Source organism: Erigeron canadensis, chromosome 4 (assembly GCF_010389155.1).
Source record: "Erigeron canadensis isolate Cc75 chromosome 4, C_canadensis_v1, whole genome shotgun sequence".
Classification (NCBI taxonomy): domain Eukaryota; kingdom Viridiplantae; phylum Streptophyta; class Magnoliopsida; order Asterales; family Asteraceae; genus Erigeron; species Erigeron canadensis.
The window spans coordinates 44,496,093-44,516,414 of NC_057764.1; the positions used below are offsets into that span (position 1 = coordinate 44,496,093).

The 20,322-nt window shown below is 33.4% G+C and overlaps 4 protein-coding genes across 4 annotated transcripts; 3 read left to right on the plus strand and 1 right to left on the minus strand.

Annotated features, from left to right (window-relative positions):
• The first annotated feature begins 1,965 nt into the window (after window positions 1–1,965).
• On the plus strand, window positions 1,966–6,531 carry LOC122595473 (protein arginine N-methyltransferase 1.1). The gene is made up of 9 exons (XM_043767840.1): window positions 1,966–2,236; window positions 2,393–2,403; window positions 2,663–2,818; window positions 3,188–3,251; window positions 3,337–3,479; window positions 4,984–5,071; window positions 5,154–5,269; window positions 5,517–5,667; window positions 6,133–6,531. The coding sequence occupies exons 1-9, from the start codon at window positions 2,047–2,049 to the stop codon at window positions 6,336–6,338; spliced, it is 1,125 nt and encodes a 374-aa protein (XP_043623775.1). The 5' UTR covers window positions 1,966–2,046; the 3' UTR covers window positions 6,339–6,531.
• A 718-nt stretch (window positions 6,532–7,249) lies between these two features.
• On the minus strand, window positions 7,250–10,166 carry LOC122595718. The gene is made up of 6 exons (XM_043768145.1): window positions 9,905–10,166; window positions 9,735–9,845; window positions 9,106–9,174; window positions 8,792–8,923; window positions 8,111–8,305; window positions 7,250–7,585 (listed from the first exon to the last, which is right to left on the minus strand). The coding sequence occupies exons 1-6, from the start codon at window positions 10,124–10,126 to the stop codon at window positions 7,403–7,405; spliced, it is 912 nt and encodes a 303-aa protein (XP_043624080.1). The 5' UTR covers window positions 10,127–10,166; the 3' UTR covers window positions 7,250–7,402.
• Window positions 10,167–11,178: 1,012 nt separating this feature from the next.
• LOC122597706 lies at window positions 11,179–12,140 on the plus strand. The gene is made up of 2 exons (XM_043770274.1): window positions 11,179–11,570; window positions 11,651–12,140. The coding sequence occupies exons 1-2, from the start codon at window positions 11,179–11,181 to the stop codon at window positions 12,138–12,140; spliced, it is 882 nt and encodes a 293-aa protein (XP_043626209.1).
• Window positions 12,141–15,369: 3,229 nt separating this feature from the next.
• On the plus strand, window positions 15,370–20,128 carry LOC122596287 (protein NDL1). The gene is made up of 10 exons (XM_043768836.1): window positions 15,370–15,586; window positions 17,057–17,156; window positions 17,246–17,343; window positions 17,826–17,914; window positions 18,002–18,062; window positions 18,155–18,241; window positions 18,564–18,641; window positions 18,731–18,787; window positions 18,893–19,084; window positions 19,591–20,128. Exons 1-10 carry the CDS (start codon window positions 15,527–15,529, stop codon window positions 19,828–19,830), a joined length of 1,062 nt encoding a protein of 353 aa, XP_043624771.1. The 5' UTR covers window positions 15,370–15,526; the 3' UTR covers window positions 19,831–20,128.
• Window positions 20,129–20,322: the final 194 nt, after the last annotated feature.

The window sequence follows — 20,322 nt, forward strand, 5'->3', positions numbered from 1 at the left end:
CTTGACCCAGTGGTTGAATTTATTTTCAATTAACCCATTTGTAAAGCCTGCGTGCTAGCAGTCAAAATTTCCTCTATCATCAAGTATATACATTGCAGCTCAATCAAACCGGGTGGAAAACTATGTATAATTTTATATGTAATTTTGTCTATCTTTTTCTTGAGCGAACGGACCACTGCCGGAAAGGGCAGCCAATTCCATATTTCTCTTTTACTGCCTCCTAGTGCGCTCACATCTTCCTATGTTGTCTAGCAAGGTTTTTCTGTTAAAAGTGTGTGTATGTGGCATTCTGTTCAGAGATACTTATGATAATCTGATTACAAGATGGAATAAACTGTTTGCGAAAAAGTTTAATTTGTTCGTTTAGAGTAGGCGAGATTGTCTTCCAACCACCATCAATCTGTTCGCAGAAAGGTGTTGACAAGAGTTCCTTCACTTGTGTTATTTTCAACCAAGGTGTCGAGTTTTCTAATCACCTTTTCAGACCTACAAGGTGTCGAGTAATCTGTTCCAGCTACTGTAACTCGAGTTACAGACTACTTGACACGAATTCAACCGTCCAAAATATTGGCCCAGATGTTGTGAAGCTTGCTGTCCAAAAATCAGAACGATCCAACGGTTCAATCTGGGAATCGAAGGTTTTCTAGGCTGCTGATGGAATTTGATCTTTTTTTTCCCTTCTATTATTGTTGTGTTCCAAAGAAAGTGGCTGCCCATTTGCATTACATGATGCCTGCAACTGAAGTCAACAAAAGTCAAATGACTTTTGGATGTGGGCCAATTTGATGGCTTTCCTCATGGGCTAAGGAAAATTAAATCCAAACACTTAGATGTATTTTGTAGGATGAGAACCACTAACAACAACCTAGCCCTTAAAAAAGTGTTAAAACTGTGAATCTTGAGTTAATCTAGAAAACTATCCAGACAAAACGACCAGGTTGACCTACTAACACATTTGGTCTGTTTTCAACACTTCAGAGATAATTATTGTTTAAAAATAACTGGAATAAAACAACCATTATCACAATATAATCATTGTAAGCATTTTCATCACACTTTTGGGAACTTTTAAGGGGAAAATAACTCGTATAGACTCAAACTTTCATTTTTTTGTCATTTTAGTCACCCATTTTTTATTTTTTCTAAAATAGGGTGTAACCTTTTATTTTTTTACTACTATAAGCACTCACCTTTTATTTTTGTTAAATAGGACGCAACTTTTCACTTTTATAACATTTTAGTTAACCAACTTTTATTTTTAATTTTAGTTTTAACCATTATATTCATAAAATAACATATAAATATATATATATGATGCATAACATAAGAAAACATATATGATATCAAAGTAATACTTATCATAAACCATTTATTCATTAATTAAAGCTTAAAAATTATTATATAAACAACAACAACAATGACTTTATATACAAAGATATTTAAAAGGTTTTCGATTCCTTTAGCTACAAAGAAGTTTTAGGTTAAAAATAGAAACGGTAAATGGGTATGGATGGATTTAATAAGGTTTTGATGAGTCATCTTAAGTTTTGATGACAACAATAATTGTTTTAAGTGACATGACAAGCTACGTGAAAACAAAGATGAAATTTTTATAGGTTACCTAATTACATGTTGGTGTTCAAGTATATTTTAATACCATTTTTCAACAATATTTTACAATGTGAGTAATTAATGTAAAAACTTATCCAAATGTTACATTTCATTTTAACAAAATAAAAGTTGAGTGACTAAAGTGGTAAAAAAGTAGAAAGTTGCATTTCATTCTAACAAAAATAAAAGATGGATGACCAAAATAGAAAAAAATGAAAGGTTGAGTTTATACGAGTGATTTTTCCCATTTTTAACCCATTTCATTTAAATCTATGATTTACTCATGTAATCAAAAAATCTGCTTCCTAAACGGAGGAACATCCATCCATATATAAAGTGTGGTCATAAACCCTAAACCAAGTCTGCCTTTTCATTCATTCATTCAGTCGTTCTGTAATAAAACCCTAATAATAAAAACCAGCTATCCTCATAAGGATGAATAATAATAATAATACTAAAATAAGATTCAATTACGATAACGAAGATGAAATAATTGAAGAAGAAGAAATGGTTACTTCACCACCGCCACCACCACATGGTGGTGAAAGCTCATCTAACCTCATTATGTCTACCGAAGATAATAACACGAGCGCCGATTATTACTTCGATTCTTACTCTCACTTTGGTAACTTTTTACTCTCTCTCTCTCTCTCTTCTTTTTTAACCAAATCTTGATTCTGTATATATATATATTGTAGAATTTGTTTATCTTGATTCTTTTTACTATTCATCTATTTTTCTTGTTTACGCGTTTCTAATATTGTTATATTTGTTATTTCAGGTATTCATGAAGTAAGTCCGTAGCATCTTGATGCCCTGCACATTCATAATCTCACTGTTTTTTTTTTTTTTTTCTTGGATATTAAAAAAGCACCTACTTTGTGATAGAGGAGCGAAAATAAACCATTTTTTATTTGTTTAAGTCGTGATGACTGATGTGAATCTGTTTATCTTTCTTTATTCTAAGTATCAATATTTTGACATCTGCTGCTATGATTTTATATTTATTTTCAGTTATGTACACTAGCCTTAACACTCCTTACATTTGCAGGAAATGCTAAAGGATGTTGTGAGAACTAAGACATACCAAAACGTTATTTATAAGAACACGTTTTTATTCAAGGACAAGATTGTTCTTGATGTTGGTGCTGGGACGGGGATTCTATCTCTCTTTTGTGCAAAAGCTGGGGCTAAACATGTTTATGCTGTATGTATCCTGTTCATTCTTTCATTCATTTGCACATAATTGTGTGATCATTTAATAGGCTATTTCTTTGTTACGCGTTCCCCATGTTGCAAGAAGTTGTCTTTCTTTTATTAATCTCGTCAAGTATGTTTTTTTTAGAAAAAGTAAGGAACCATTTGTTTCTATTTTAATCAATAGATGGAAATCGAGTTGGGTCTTTCTCATTTATTTCATAGCTGATATGCTTCTCTTCCAATACATTTGCCAGTTTAAGTTTGGAATTTAGTGTGTTGAAATCAGTTTATTAAAGATTGTGAATTTTCCCTTTCTTGTTTGATATGTTGAACATACACTTATCCAGTTAAAAGTCATTAGCTTTCATGTTTGTAGGTTGAGTGCTCACAAATGGCTGACATGGCGAAACAGATAGTTGAAGCAAATGGTTATTCAGATGGTAGTTGCTTTTTCAAATTCCGTTCTTACTCAAGTAATTCGTAGGGTACTAATCTTACCCTCTTTTTTTTGGCTTACTGTTGCAGTTATAACTGTTTTGAAAGGAAAGGTTGAAGAACTTGAACTTCCTGTACCCCAAGTCGATATTATAATTTCAGAATGGATGGGATACTTCTTGCTATACGAGAACATGCTAAATACAGTTTTGTATGCTCGTGATAAGTGGTTGGTAAGTTTCGCCCTACTCCTGATAAACAAAATAAGTAACTTCCTTATTATTAAAACCTTTGTTATCCAAACTTTATGTTTTACACTAATGGGTTCAGTCAATTCTCACATAACTAATAATGCATAAGTTGATTGGTTCTTCGTTTTTTATTTTTTATTTTAGAAAACTAGTGTCCTATTCCTTATTCATTGATTTTTCTTCTAAGGTAGTTGGTACTATTAGTTTCAGAGGAATTACAATAATAATATAAAGGTTGTTTTTTTGTATCTTGCTAGGGTTCTTGAATTTAAAAATTATGAATGAAAACTTCATAGTTACTCAAGTTTGGCTTCCTATGTTTGACCCATGACATCACTTTTTTAAATATCTTCGTAGAAAGTTCGTAGCTCATTTTTATAAAAATATCTTTTAAGAGTCATAATTGAGTGCATACGCTTTCTTGAAGATGGTTACTAGGAGCGTCACTACCCAAGACCGGTACCATAGCATGGATACTGTTGGGAAATAACTCTCTTGGAAACTCCTGGAAACCATCTTCAAAAAACTTGTGCCCACAATTGTGATTCTTCAAAAATCTTTAAAGAAATGCACTATACAGTTTTCTAGTTCTTATGTTGAGATGGCTAGCTGCAAAGCAACATTTGACTATTTAAGTTAGCTAAACCGGACCGTGGGTGATTTATTCTGTTGTAGCTCTTTGCGAAGGGAAATAAGTTGTTGAGTTGGGAGTAGAAGAACCCTGAATATGTATGAACTTTTTATTTCTCTTCATAGCTAGAAACAAACGCATGGTTAAGATGCATGTAAGTAGTGCTTGGTGAAAGTAAGATCAACTGACTTTAAGATATATCCTTTAATGTGGAAGTTGACATTGAATAATTATTTGTGGAAGAAAGTGTATACAATGTTGCCAGTAGTTGAACTTGAATTTGAATTTTAGTCTGCCTCTTGGGTAATACAGCCTGTAAACTGTAAGTGAACTTGAATCTTATACTTTAGATCTTTTCTTCTTAATTGTAAACTAAATAGTTAATGTATGTTTGGCTCATTCTGCTGTTCAAAGAAGGATGCGTGTTTAACCCAAGAAAGATATCAAAAGAGGTCTTTTTAGTTTGGGTCAATTCAGGTTGACATGGGAATGGGATCCCAAAAACACTTCATTGTCCATTTTCCTGTATTTTATAGTTACAAGTCAATGTCTTTATGATGGTCACAAAAATAAGAATGTTACAATACTTGTTCAAAGTTCTTAAATTAAACATAAAAGAGGTTATATGCATTAACAATACACTTTGGCAACTTTCTGTCCATCTCACAAGTTACCTTTAAAGCTAAGTTCTTTTGCTGAACCCATTAAGACAAAAAAACAGGAAAAAACCCATTGACCCATTTATAAGTAAAGGGGCAGCCATTGTCACTGACTCACTTCTAATGTTACCATATTTGTTTATCAATTTCATCTGATTTGCATCACCTTTCTTGATGTTTATATTTCTCTCTTCAGGTTAACGATGGAATTGTGCTACCGGATAATGCTTCTCTCTATCTGACAGCAATTGAGGATGCCGAGTATAAAGATGACAAGATTGAATGTAAGTGACTGATTTTTATAGAAGTCCTCAGGTTTATTGAATATGTCTCTTTTTTTAAGATTGCGAATTCATAAATTTGCAGTTTGGAACAATGTGTATGGCTTTGACATGAGCTGCATCAGGAAGCAATCCATAATGGAACCTCTTGTTGACACGGTTGACCAGAATCAGATTGTCACAAACTGTCAGTTACTTAAGGTGAGAGTTCCTCATGCATCTCCGCATCCCTTGATTCGTGAACTCGTTGTCCCCACCTTTGTGATTGTAACATGTTGAACTTGTTTTTTTTCCCTTAATAGTAGTTTCTTTGGACCTACTTTATACTATATAGTTTGTTACTTTTCACAAAACGGGTATAAGACAGTGGCAGGTCAACCAATATGTTCGGACACACCAATGCTAGATGCCTGGACCCCCTATAACTATGTTTAACTTGCTTCTACAGACTATGGACATCTCAAAGATGACATCTGGGGATGCTTCCTTTACAGCACCCTTCAAGCTTGTGGCCGAGCGTGATGATTACATTCATGCTCTAGTTGCATACTTTGATGTAGCATTTACCGTGTGTCACAAAATGACAGGGTTTTCCACAGGTTAGCTATGCTCTTATTAAATTATTTCTGGCAAGCGGTTTAAAGCATTTGTAATCTATAGATCATACTTGCTTCATGTTGGTATTGGGACTTGTCGGTGGGGCACAGATAATGGGTCGGTTAATCAATAGATCATACATGCAATAAAGATAGAGTTCGCACTTTGGGCATCCATTTTAAGGGGTCAATATGGGTGGGATTGATTGTTAATACTTTCATACAAGTTGTTGATTTTTTCCGTAAATAATCAGCGAGTCAAGTTTATTTCAATTTCATTCACAAGTGTTTGGATTAAATGTGGAAAGAGTGGCCTTTTCTTACAGTTTGTTTGACATTAGATCCATTTATGATTTATTTGACCCTTCAAAAGAACCTGAAGTTCTGAATCGTCCATAAACTTCTATGAGACAAATATACCACCTTTAAGTGCATTGTATGCGATGACGTTTTGGTGTTGCTATCTAGGTCCAAAGTCCAGGAATACACACTGGAAGCAGACAGTGCTATATTTGGAAGATGTGCTGACTATACGTGAAGGTGAATCCATAGTTGGAAGCATGACTGTGGCACAGAACACGAAGAATCCGAGAGATGTGGACATCACCCTTAAGTACTCATTAAATGGTCAACGTTGCGTTATCTCAAGGACCCAACAATACAAAATGCGTTAATTTGCATCAAGTGTCTCAAACACAGTCGAAGAAGGTGTTGTGTGGCGGGTCAAGTTCTTGTACGATTGAAATTCTTTTCTCCAAAGATTATATGTATTGAATTTTGTAACATGTATTAATTTTTTCTTATTTTCTCTTGAAAACTGTGTTCTTATCTAAATGTTTGTATCTGAGCAAAATTTTTCTCCTTGCACTTTTGGTTTTTTATTAAAGTTTAAAGTTTATAGCATTTCCACTTATTAGACCAAAATTGAGCGCCAGAGAACTTTGTGTGATGAAAAGAAGCCATGTAAACAAACAAAGACTTTGAGCTTTCTTTTCTAAAATTATTGATTATGTTTCTGTTCAAAAGGAAAGTTGCATAAAACTGTTTTTTACACGCTAAATATCAATACCAAAATGATATACCAATCAAACTAACAAAGTAACAATATCGACGTTTAGCACTTTAGCTTGCAAGACATAAAAATGTGAAATCCAACAATTATAGAAATTGTGAAGAAAACATTAATGCTAGATTTTACTCAACCAGTACATATTCCGTAATTCAAAGGCCTTTTGAAGAAGTTAGAATACTCCATTAAAATCCAAAAGCGTTTTATGTTTGAAGAAGAAAAAAAAAACATGGCCCAAAGGTTGGAACCATTGTTGTATGTAGAATAACAAATGAGGTTTTCTCAGGTTATCCGGGAATGACGAGTTATCTTTTAATTAAGATTTGGCAACCTAGTCCAACCTGGTTAAACAAAAGTCTTAACCACTCAACCACTTGATGATGGTTGTATGTAGATTAGGAAGCATACAACTTTTTAATCAAATTAAGACAAAAAGGAAGCATACAACTTTTTAATCAAATTAAGACAAAAAACATACTTGATAAGCCTAATTGTGTCACAAGTAAAATGCTTAGATGATGTAAACTGTTATTGTTAAATATACTCATAAAAGCATAGTTCATAACCTATTGTGTCTTTTAAAGAAAATGTAAAATTATACAAGTCAACTCCCAAAAGAAAAGAAAAATTAGATTACAAAATTTCTGTTGAAAAACCAGAGCATAGGCCCTAAAGTTCAACTTTCTGCTGCGTGAAGCTTGCCTTCTTTGCTTTCCACCAATTTTGTAACTTATAAGACATTTTTGTTGCATGTTTCCTTGTTGCTTCACCAACATCTTTTATCCCTTTTGTTATCTTTTCCTTCCAGCCCACATTCTTCTTGCTGCTTTCCTTTTCCCTCAATATTTTTCCCTATTAGAGTTACAATACACGAAAATATTTCAATACGTAACCAAAATTCATTTAAACGTGAGATGCTCTTTCTATTCTCGGCTAGAGGTATGACTGTCTACATATCACGTCCCTCGTACCCTGGACCTTACGTATCGCTTATTAATTAAATGTGAGAAGAATGGACCCTGGTATTTGAAAGTCATAGCAAAAGGAATAGGTCTAATGGGCAGGGGAAATGGTTCAGATTGAGTAGTTTTACAGTTTTACTAAGGGAAGGACCGGGTTGACCCCACAAACTCTCTGTTAGCCCTTTTAAACTTTGTAGGTAATTAATGTGTTAAATATAACTTTATACAGAAATAATCTTTTATTTTGGATTAGACCATATACATAAATAATCTATTATTTTGGATTAGACCATCTAGGGGACTATATGCTATAAAGTGAACTTTTGGACCACTAGATATAGGATAAATAAAACATAACCCAAATCAGGCCATTTTTAGAAGATTGGTCATAATGACAATCTATCTAGATTCTTACCAAATTTGAAGGGATTGATGGTTCATCATCTTCATCTTCGTCTTCATCGTCCATGCCTTTTCCACTCATCAGTTCTTCCCTTGAATACATTTTCATGCCAGGTGCTCCGGGCATGCCCTCCATTGATTTTAACATCTTTTCCACTTCAGCTTCTTTTGCTGACTTTGGGACAAAAGCCTCCCCTGGCTCCCTACCCTGAAAATTTTACATGATACACAAGTCAATGAATGTGATAATCCAAGCGTACGAGATTATAACCAGATTAATATGAAGCTCAAGGAAGTGAAAGTTGGGCAGTAACAGAGTATGGTAGCTGCACACCATGCTCAAGAACCAAACTTTAGTTTCATTCATAAATTTATGTTCTGTTGATTTTAACCCTCTTCAAGTATTTACCCGCGCGGCCACGTTGTACATAACTTGATTGCAGGCATGAAGTATACTTGGTATTCGAAAGTTAGAAAAGTTGGATTTAACTGTTTGCCATAAAATAATGATACCCAGATTATAGCTTCATGATTTCCATATTTTGTTACTGCTGGAGAACTGTTAAACATCTAACAAATAGTCGAACAATTCGCTAAATTATAGTCAAAACATTATAATTATCATGGAATTAGGAGCATACTTGCACTCCTCTTCATATTATGGAAATAAATGAATTTGACAGAATGAATATACCTTAGGAACTGGTGGTGGCTTAGTACTACATGCTCCGGTAAGATCTTTGCACATGAAATTAACCAATGAGCTCAACTGAGGCTTCTTTTTGTAAATATACTCAGCCACGTCCGTGTCATAGTCTCCTAAAACCTAATACAGCCAAGTATTAAAAATCATACCTTAAATGTAGCACAAACATTATAATAGAAATGCTCATATATAGAATCACAGTAACTTGGGAAGATAACAAGAACAATTGTGAAATTCAATTGTAAGCTTTCCGATACGTCAAGGGTAAAAAAGTAGAAAAAATAAAAGGTAACATTAGTTACCTGTTGACAAGCTCGTTCGATGGTTTTGCATTCCGAGCCACATTGTCCTTCAGATTCTTGTTCAACTAACTGCCAATGGACCAAATTAAAAGATAAGATACATGAAAAAAAAAATGTTCCATTTGTTAATACCAAACTTTTATTCTTTATTTTGGCATCTCAGTTACATCTTAATATTGCGTCATGCCACTCAAATGAAATGACACGCGAAAAATGGAAAAACTTGCAGCATAACAAACTTCACAGCATACATCAACACGTAAATTTCAATTTAAGCGGAATAGTGGATATATCCTGGAATCAGTACTGCAATCATCCAAAGTTGTCACGTCAAGTAGCGCAACGAGCTACCAATGGACCAGATAGAAGCTAAAAGAAAACCTAATCTAAAGCATCAAAAGATACCTATGCTATGCGTTTATACCATTAGATTTCATTCTACATACATCTTCTCAAACTAATAATTCCTTTGTTGTTTTCCTTGTCACAATATGCCTTGTATTCGCATCGGGCCACACATTGAATGACACAGACTAGGAAAAACTACCAAAATGGGTCCTACAATATTGCATTATATGTTTACATCAAACTCTGCCACTTACAAGGAAAGAATGAATTAGATTGATTACCTCCAATCTATCCCCGTTCTCTACGACATCAATCTTAAGGATCCAATCAGCTTCTTGCTTCTTCAAATTGCATACATTCTCGGCAATCTCAATCACATCATACTCCGATACCTGATACCAAATCATGTTTATAAAAAGAAAAACAAAACCCTACACATAGAATTTATTACCTTCTTGGGAGAGATATTGGTTTGTTTATGGAGAACTTGATGATACAATTCCTTGGAAAGTATCTCACAAACTTGACATTTAATAAACGGGATGTCTTCTTTTCTAGCTACTCCACCTTCTTTTTTTAAACAATCCGCTATCTGCATATATGATGATGACGAACACACTATTATTATTATTATACCTATTATTAACGATGTATATCCATTGATTTCCGCCATTCCCTTGTTTTATTACTACTATGTATGTGTGTGTGGAGTTAATAGCAGGAGGAAGAAACTAGATACTCTGTTAGTACGACTTGGAAGTCTTTTTATTTCTGGTTGGACGGATTTGCCCTTAAACACGTGTTTACTTGATTCTGATTGGTTGAATATTGTGACACGTGGACTGGTCCCACTACTTTGACCAATGAGAAGACCGGGAACACTTTGTTCCATATGTACTTCTTCTTTTGTTAGTTCTGTTTTTCGATCTGTTCCAAGTATAAATCGTCACAATTTAAAGTAAACTAGGGGGTGTTAAAATGAAATTTTTAAGTTTTTAAAACTATGTATTAAAAAAACATGTCTCTATATGTTTTTCTAAAATTGTATTTTTTATTTTATGAAAAAATTGCAGATAATCATTTTTTTAGCCAAACAAATTTTCTGATTATTTGTATTTTAGAAATGCATAATCACTCTAAAATGCAATTCTACACCCCTTTTGAAACAAAAAATAATTTTTAATCTTACCATTTTCGAAACTTCCAAATCCAATGGTTGATAGTCTCCCATCTTTACCGGTTTCATTGTAAAAAAATGCTCCGTACCATTTATTTCCTAAAATTTATCTACACCTAATTTCAACCTTACCCGTTAAACAACCTTATTGGTGGTAAAATGATAAGTGGAGAAATGGATATTGTTACTTAGGATTAGAACTATCGACTAAGATGGACAATTAGGGGGGAAGGAGTGGGGATCGGGTAGGGCTCGGGTTTCCCAAACCCGATCGGTAACACCATTTCTAGGATTCGGCTAAGACTCGGGTAAGGTGACATCGGGTATCAATTTGAGCTCCATAACCGAGTAGCGGGTATAAGTTTTGAACGTTGGAAAGCTGTGGACCCCCCCCCCCCCCCAACGGCTAAAAGTGCTTTATTTATATAAAAAAAAACCCTTTCTTCCTATATATATACATATACAACTTTATGTATTCATTTTAACACACACAACAAACACACATATTATTCACCAACATACAAAAAAAAACATCTTTTTCTCCTCAAATGTCTACTTCATCGGAATCTTGTTGTGTCGTTATCGGATCGGATTCATCATCCGAATCCGATGGTATGTTCCTGCATAACGCCCTTCAGTGGATGGAAGACACGACATCTTCCAACGCGGTTCAAAACCGCCGAACCGTAGAGCGCCAACGCAAAATTGGTCATCAAATTTTACTTAATGATTGGTTTGTTGATGAGCCAAAATACGATGACGCTTACTTTCGAATGGAAAAAAGCACGTTTTTGAAAATCGTCGACGACATCGAGGCGAATTTTCCATATTTTAGAGACGGGTTCGATGCACGTGAGCGAGGCGGTTTCAAACCGCTCCAAAAAGTCGCATCGGCAGTACGCCAACTCGCAACGGGCAATCCGCCCGACGAGTACGATGAGTACTTACACATGGCCGCGATTCTCTTGATCAATTTTGTGACGCCATCATTAAGTTGTATGGCCGTGAGTACTTACGTAGGCCTACCCAACACGACGTTGCTCGTATTTTCCAAGCTCACGAAGAGCGCCATCACATGCCGGGGATGCTTGGTAGCATCGATTGTACACATGTCAAGTGGTTAAATTGTCCAAGACACTTGAAAGGACAATATACGAGAGGCGACCATGGCGTTCCCACTATTATGCTTGAGATAACCACTTCTCAAGACTTGTGGATTTGGCATGCTTATTTTGGTGCTCTTGGTTCAAACAACGACATCAACGTGTTGAACCAATCTGACTTGTATCACACGGAGCGAAATGGCACGGCCCCGGATACTTCATTCGTCGTTAATGGTCAAGAGTACAAACGCAGTTATTATCTAACCGACGACATCTACAACAAGTACTCGACGTTTGTTAAAGCATACCCGTATCCTACTGACCCGAAGGAGAAAAGATTCAAGAAGTTACAAGAGGGGACGAGGAAAGATGTGGAGCGTGCTTTTGGGGTTCTAAAAGGAAAATGAAAGATTCTTAGACGTCCTCTCCAACCCCTGATCAAACACAAGATTGGTCAGTATGTTTATGCGGCGTGTTGTTTGCATAACATGGTGATAAAAGGTGATGGTCGAGCTATCTCGCCGGTTCACATCATGGACCAACCGGTCCAACCGGTGTGGGACGAGACCTTTTACGCGGAGTTACTAAACGAAGACATCCATCATCGTCTTCGTAATGACCTCACTGAACACGTGTGGGCTCAAGACTTGGGACATCTCGACGACTAGTTTTTTTTTTTTTAAATAAGTTTAGTGTTTTTATTTTAATGTTTTTTTTTTAATTATGTATTTTTTTTAAGTGTTATGTAATGTTTTTTTAAGTTTTTAATAAAATGTTTTAGTTAAATTATTGGTGGAATAAAAATAAAAGAAAATGAATTTGGGTAAGTTTAATGAATTGGGTATGTATTTCAAGTGTTTTGGGTAAGAATTGGGTTAAATTGGATAGTGGTGAGTTGGAAGGTTTTGATTGGATGAAGGATTGAATATATTAACCAAATTGGGTACCACTCCTTCCCCCCTTACGTCAGTATTGAAATAAGTTATATACTCCGTATCAGCTAGTAGATTGACATATTAAAATATGTTGTATACAATACAAATATGTACAATGCATGTACAATTACATAGTACTTATATGTATATCCATACAAGGGCGATATTAAGGGGGGGCAAGGGGGTCCAATGCCCACTTCAAATTTAAATTTTGTCATGTATTTTTAAATTTTTCATAAATTTTTAAAAAAGTTCTATGAGTTTTTAACATTTTGCTCCCTTTTAGATTTATTTTTCATAAGTTTTCAAAGTTTTCTCCTTTTAAAATTTTTTCCTGGTACCGCCTCTGTATCCATACATTTACAAACATGTGAATCAAGGCATGCAAATCTTGTAAAAGGCATGGATGAATGGTCCCTTGAACGTAGGCTTACGTTGAGTTGTTACTTCCAATTAACAATATATATAATTATATAGGTTTTGGTTTGATAGCTAAAATGTTATTTGTCGTTGCCAAATTTGCATATATTGATCATTAAATCCTAATTTGAACCTAAATTTCGTACTTTCTTTAATATAGTAAGTATGCATTAATCTCAATGTTTACAAGTTAAAGCAACCTAACTAATAAAGAATGAAATTAATTAGTTGCGTCCAATTACAAATGGAATGGAAATATAACTGAAAAACTGCAACAGCCGATTCCCAAACAAATCTAAGGGATACAAATGAATTAATAATATTTTTACTAAGTAATCAAGATATCTCTGTGATCATATGAAAATCGTTACCATATCCACCCCATAAATATAGCAAAGTTACCTAGCTAATAATAAGTTTCACACATGAGAAATCATGTAATGACATCAAGGGTATGTTTGGTTATTCTCTTTATCTCTCCTTTTAACATTTCTCGTTTATCAAATGATGTTTTTGTAAAGTCCTATGAAAAAATACACAAATATATATAAATTTATATAAACAAGTAAACATCTAACATGAAATTATGAATTAACTCATACTAGTAATGATAATGTATATTTGTATCCAAATTAATTTAGTCAAAATGACATGTTTAGCTCATCAAAAGTATAGGAAGTCGGTTCCTAGAATAAACAGAAGAATATACGGGACAGAGAATAGTTATCATAGAATAATTAATGGTAATGATCATGAAATAACAAGTATCGACATCTAAGATTTTGTCAAGAAAATATAAATATAATATTCTGTTTATTTAAAAGAACAGAAAAAATAAATATCAATGATCGTGACGACGACGACGTTTTAAAGTCGAAAGCCAAATGCCAAGGTGTCGGTAACCATGGTTAAATTTGACCAAACGGGGTTAACAGCCGTTAGTTGTCACGGAGAAATCGCTATCATCTTCCGCGTCCCCATGTGAGTGAGAGAATACCGTCGGTGGAAGCTAACCGCAACACATTTTATTTATGTTTTCTTATTTCAATTTCTCCATATTTTTAATTCTTTCAAGTGTATATCACACAAGTGGTCCCTATAGAAACTATAAATTTCATCATTTGGGTTTTCTTTTTTTTTAAACACCCTATACGGTTAGTCCTTGTCATTTTAAAGTCATAACATGAATAAAATTACCAATAAAACTACAAGATCGAATTCTATTAGGTATATTTTTACCTTTTAGATTTGGTGCATATTAAGGGAGAAAACAATTATTGACGTGAATGTATATGTACCTTCATATAAATCTTTAATTTTATGTGTCATATCTTAAAGACACTTATCGAATATATAATGAAAATAATGAGTTATAATATGGAACATATTAATGGTACTATAAAGTTATAAATCAAATGTTTTTTACATAAAGATTGGAGTGTTGAATAAAAGGGCTTGTAATTTTATTACGAGTACTTTTTTTTGGTTTGAAATATCACATATGTAAATGTCTTACGGGTGGTTTTTGATATATCTTATATAAGATATGTAGATTTTTTTATTTTTTTATTAATACTTTACCCTCTAATTTATATTATTTAAAAAAAATAAAATATTCTCCTCTCATATTACGAGTATGATTCAATCTATTTATGTTGCTTTTCAATTTAGTAGTTGAAATCTATATAAGGTGCAAAAATTGTGTCAAAAATGAGAAAAACCTTCCAAATATTTGACGAATCAAGTAATATATCTATTCTCAAGTTATTGTTTTGCACTTTTCAACTTAGAATTTGTCTAGCATTCGTTCTAAACAAACAGTAAACAAATTACAGATAAACATAAAGTAAGGACTGTAAATGTAGCTCTAAAAACTAAAATAAAAAAACCATAACTTCATGCAACATACAAGGACCACTTACGTAACTTATTATCTTATAGTTATACTGAGAAAAGAAAATATAAGGTTATCGATACTTAAGCTTAAGTGTAAAACCCCTTACATACTAATATTTTATTATTTATTATTTAATGAATATCTTTACTCATGATTTGTATTGTTTAAAAAATTAATATATGAATGTTCGACATCTAAACTTAGATATTTATATACTCATTTCCATATATATATATATATTAAATATTAAACTAAATTAAATGTTACAAAATTTATTCACAGACAGACAAATGTAGAGAGAGAAAAAGAAATATAGATACAAACAAATATATATATATATATATATACACAGAAAAATTAATAATAAAGATGAGATAATAAAAGTGGAAAGAATTGCTTCGTATATAAGCCACCGAAGCAGCTTACAGCTTATAAATGATAAGAGAGGTACAGGAGAGTTTTTAGAGAGAGAAACAAGTTATATATTAAAGAAAGAATCATACACACAGGTTTAGAGAGAGAAAGTAAGAAGCAGACGGCCATGGCGGATTCATCTGATTCCGTCTCTGTTGATATGGAAACCATTTATCTTGGTGGAAAGGTGTGTTTTATATATAGATATAGATATGCATATTTCGATTGAATGTAAGGTGTTTGACGAAATGTATCAATGAAAGTTTTGATTTTTCTTGTATTGAATGTAAGGTATTTGATGAAATGCTTATGTGGGTTTAACTAGTTTTTTTTTTTTTTTGCAATCTTTGAGTTTGTGTGTTTGGTCATGTGTAAACTGTGTTGTAATCTAGTGGGTTTTTTTGATGTGCTTTTGGAGATGAACTAATGTTCATTCCCAATTTAGAAACCCCCCTTTTTCTTGATTTGGTTTTTGTTACTTCTATATATATTGAGTTTAAGGTGTTTAATGAAATTCTTAAATGGGCTTATATCTCCATTTTAGAAACCTTTTTTTCTTTCATCCGGTTCAGGTTTCCCGGAAATTTCTCTTTCGACTGGTTATCACCCTGTGTTCGAACCTTTTTTTTTTTATATTTGATTAATGAAATGCAAATATGGGCAGCTAATGTTTCTTAATCTTTTCATTTTTAATAAAGAAAATATATAAATTAGTTGATTTTGATGCACTTTTATGGGATGACATGCTCCTTTCCAACATAGAAACCCTTTTTTCGCCTTGATTTTTATATTTTTGTTGACAATACAATTTACTTGCTTTTAAGCTGTCAGTAAATGACTTATGTTCTTGTAGATCTCTTGTTGAGTTTTAGTTCCATTGTTAGTTTGTTATAATCTTGAAATATTAAATTCCAAAAATTATTAATATTCAAAGCATAAATTTTGTGAGTTATGTGTATGTGGTCAGTAATCTGCTAGCTGTTAATTAATTCCTCTCTTTGTTTGTATCTTCATTCTATAATGACTGTTATTTATATGAAGCAATAGCATATACCTTATAGGGTTAATTTATCGTCGAATGTACACAGACGTGAAAAAAGATGAAAATTTTGGCCACATGTCCCTTTTTTGTTGCAATTTTGTTGTTGAAGTGCTTTCATATTGACTGACATGGCTTAAATTTTAATTGAAGGTTTTTTTATTTATGGTAAAAACTTGCAATCTTCAAAAGCATTGTGTTACATTGTCATTATCTTGAGGTTATGACTCATTATCTTTGCTTAAATGTCCTTTTATATCTTTTGTATGAATTAATTGTTGCAATCGTTTTTCTTGTAAGTTTATCCGTCATAGTCGAATTCTTACATTGTTAAATGTTACCTTTAGTTATAATGTAACATTGACATCTCTAGAGTTTAATGATTGCGTGTTCATAGTTTTTGGTTTATATAGTTTGTAGATTCTTTATAATAATATTCAGCCGACTTCTTGTGGAACATATAAACGATCAGGAATAACATCTTGAAGCTTAAAACAAATGGTTGTTCGTACAAAACTATGTCCCCATCTTCTTTTGGAAACAAAATCTATTTGTTTACTCATAATGGGTTTCTCGTCTCAATGATCTTATTGGTTGAAATGTTTTCACTGTTTTCAGGAGCATATCATTCGGACTGGCCGTGGTTCTGTGTCTGTAATTGTGTATGGAGACCAAGAAAAGCCACCTCTGATTACATATCCTGATTTAGCTCTAAATCGTAAGCTGTGAAAACTTTGTGCTTCTTTTAAGTTTCATTGATTGTCTCATATGCTCTAATCAAGTTCTGCCTGTGATTTTTGTTTGCAGATATGTTGTGTTTCCAAGGATTATTCTTCTGCCCCGAAGCGGCTTCGTTACTTCTCCATAATTTCTGCATTTATCACATCAGTCCACCTGGGCATGAGGTCTGTGAACATATACTACCTATTATATAAGCGTGTCACATGTGTGTTTCGAAAGTGATTATGTGATGGTGAATAATCAATTGCTGATATCAGATAATCAGTTTTAGTGAAACAGGCTGCATAACTAGTAATAATTGGTTGTGATTATTAAAATTAATAATAGATTAAATGACTAATGAAGACATTTTCCGTTAAAAAGGGAGGCATTTAGTCAAAGGAAGGGGTTGTAACTAATAATTAATGTCAACTTATATCCTTAGATAATCAGCTTTGTTTCTATTGGTATTGAATTGATAATTTGACCCAAGAATAATCAGGTAGTCAAAAACAGGATGTCGTACTTGTAGTGACAGTCCTTCAAATAGTCGGTTTTAAAACGAAAATCCAAGCATCTGTTACTCACCTCGTGCTTGAAAAAAGTTTATGTATATTGTAATTAACGTTAAAGTTCTCTTGTGGGCTTTGTACAAGAGTTGTTGCAGTTAGGAGCAGCAGCAATTTGTCCAGATGATCCCATTCTATCTGTGGAGGATTTATGTGATCAGATCCTCGAGGTCCTCAATTATTTTAGGTAAGTTGTTTAGCCATTGATTTTGGTACTAATATTATTATTCATATTGAATGTATACGTTGATCTTAACAAACCATGTATTTTAAGGCTTGGTGCAGTGATGTGCATGGGGGCTATGGCGGGCGCCTACATCCTGACACTCTTTGCGGTGAGACTGCACATAAATTTCGTTAATAATTATGGAAACTTAATCTTTGTTCTTTATGGCGGTGTTTGACTAACTATGGTTTTATATCACAGACGAAGTATAGAGACAGAGTTACTGGTTTAATACTTGTTTCTCCTCTTTGCAAAGCACCTTCATGGACCGAATGGTTTTACAATAAGGTTTGTTCTTTTGCATAATGCTCTCTAGAGGGTGTAATTTCATAGTGAAGCACAAAGGTGGCAACTTTGGCACGTATATTAATCTGGGTTATGTGTTCTCTAATGCGTCAATTGGGACATTAGATAAAAAATGTAAGGATCAGAAATTGGCCAAAGTTTATTTCCAATACATATAACCTTCTAAACATATGATCTTATTGTTGTTGAAATAATATTTATTTATTTATTTAGTGCTGACAATATTTGACATCAACTGTTCACCGTAACCCCTACCAAAAATGTTGAACTTCGGTATTAACCAAAACGCTGATCTATTGTGCAGTTGATGTCGAATTTGCTCTATTACTACGGTATGTGTGGACTATTGAAAGAATGTTTGCTTCAAAGATACTTCAGCAAGGTACTTTCCAACTTCTCGCGACAAAAATACTTCTCTTATAATGCCATGCTTAGGGGTTCTATTTAACGAAATGTCTTTAAATAAATTAGGAAGTTCGAGGTAATCCAGAAATCCCAGAATCAGATATAGTTCAATCTTGCAGAAAGGTTAGTCTTGAGCTCCTTTTGTTCCTGCTATATTACATTATTTACAGTTGAATGGTTAAAAACTTGTACACATTTTTATTTTAATATTTGTGTATATATCTGCAGTTATTAGATGAAAGACAGAGTATAAACGTCTGGCGGTATCTGCAAGCAATCGATGGGAGACCGGACATTACCGAAGGTTTGAAGAAGCTAAAATGCAGAACGCTTATCTTTGTTGGGGATAGTTCCCCGTTCCATTCTGAATCACTTCACATGACTGCAAAATTGGACAGGCGATATAGTGCTCTTGTTGAGGTATGTAATATCTTGCTTTGATTGTCAAATATGTGCTGTAGTTGATCTGAAGTTATGGCTTTTCAATAATAAAGATCGATATCCTGATTAGATCATACAAGGAGCACACCACAATTAGGAAAGATTGCTGAAAATGCCCTGGAGTTTATCATATCTCATGCAAAAGGGTTTTTTGACTTTAATCATACAAGGAGTACTTTTGTCTCCGTAGATGTGTGTATTTATCTTATGCAAAAAAGCACCTAAAAGAAGAAGGGCTTTTGTTAATGCACAATAATTTGTGTTGACTTTCAAACAACAGTAAATGGTTTTGACTTTACAATGAAAAACTAGCTACTTTTAATGTCAACATTGATACAATGCATTGATGTTTGATATGAGAGGTTGATAATTTCATGATCATAACGAACGAGTTCAAAAGAATAAAATTGTGTGTTGAAGAAGTGTAAAAATACAATAAAAATCGGATTCTCTAAAGCATTGGTTGTAACTTTGACTTTATGCAGGTACAAGTTTGTGGATCAATGGTGACAGAAGAGCAACCACATGCAATGTTGATACCCATGGAGTATTTTTTAATGGGGTATGGACTTTATAGGCCGAGCCAATTTACGGGTAGTCCGAGGAGCCCACTAAGTCCATCATGCATATCTCCTGAGCTACTATCTCCGGAAAGCATGGGGTTGAAGCTAAAACCGATAAAAACCCGGGTATCATCACCTCACTCGAACACCATTGAGAGGTAAAAATTATTTCTTGCAATACAAAACAAAAAAAGATCAATCACGGGGTTTGCGTACAGTTTGTTGGTAAAATTTTTTTGTCAATTTTTAATTTTTTTCCGATTCAAGGGTAGATATATACAACATATCATATATGTAGATATAGAGGAGAAATGGGGAAAATATTCTTTGAAATGGTGGACATATTCATTTGTAGGGCTGGTGGTCATAAAAACAGAAACATTGTATTTTGTAAAGGAGAATATGATGCATTTATTTATGATGAAAAGCAATAATACCTTCTCTTTTTGTAGCCTGTCAATGAACTGTCACTTTGTTTGAGTGGAATATATAGCAATCTAAATGATTGGCTTGCATATATATATATATATATATATATAACACCAAAGTGGTTGTAATATATAAATCTTGTAGCAATCACCAAAAGTGGTTATAATATATAAATATGGTATCATACACCAAAACTCCAAAAGTGGTTATAAACTTATATTCCCC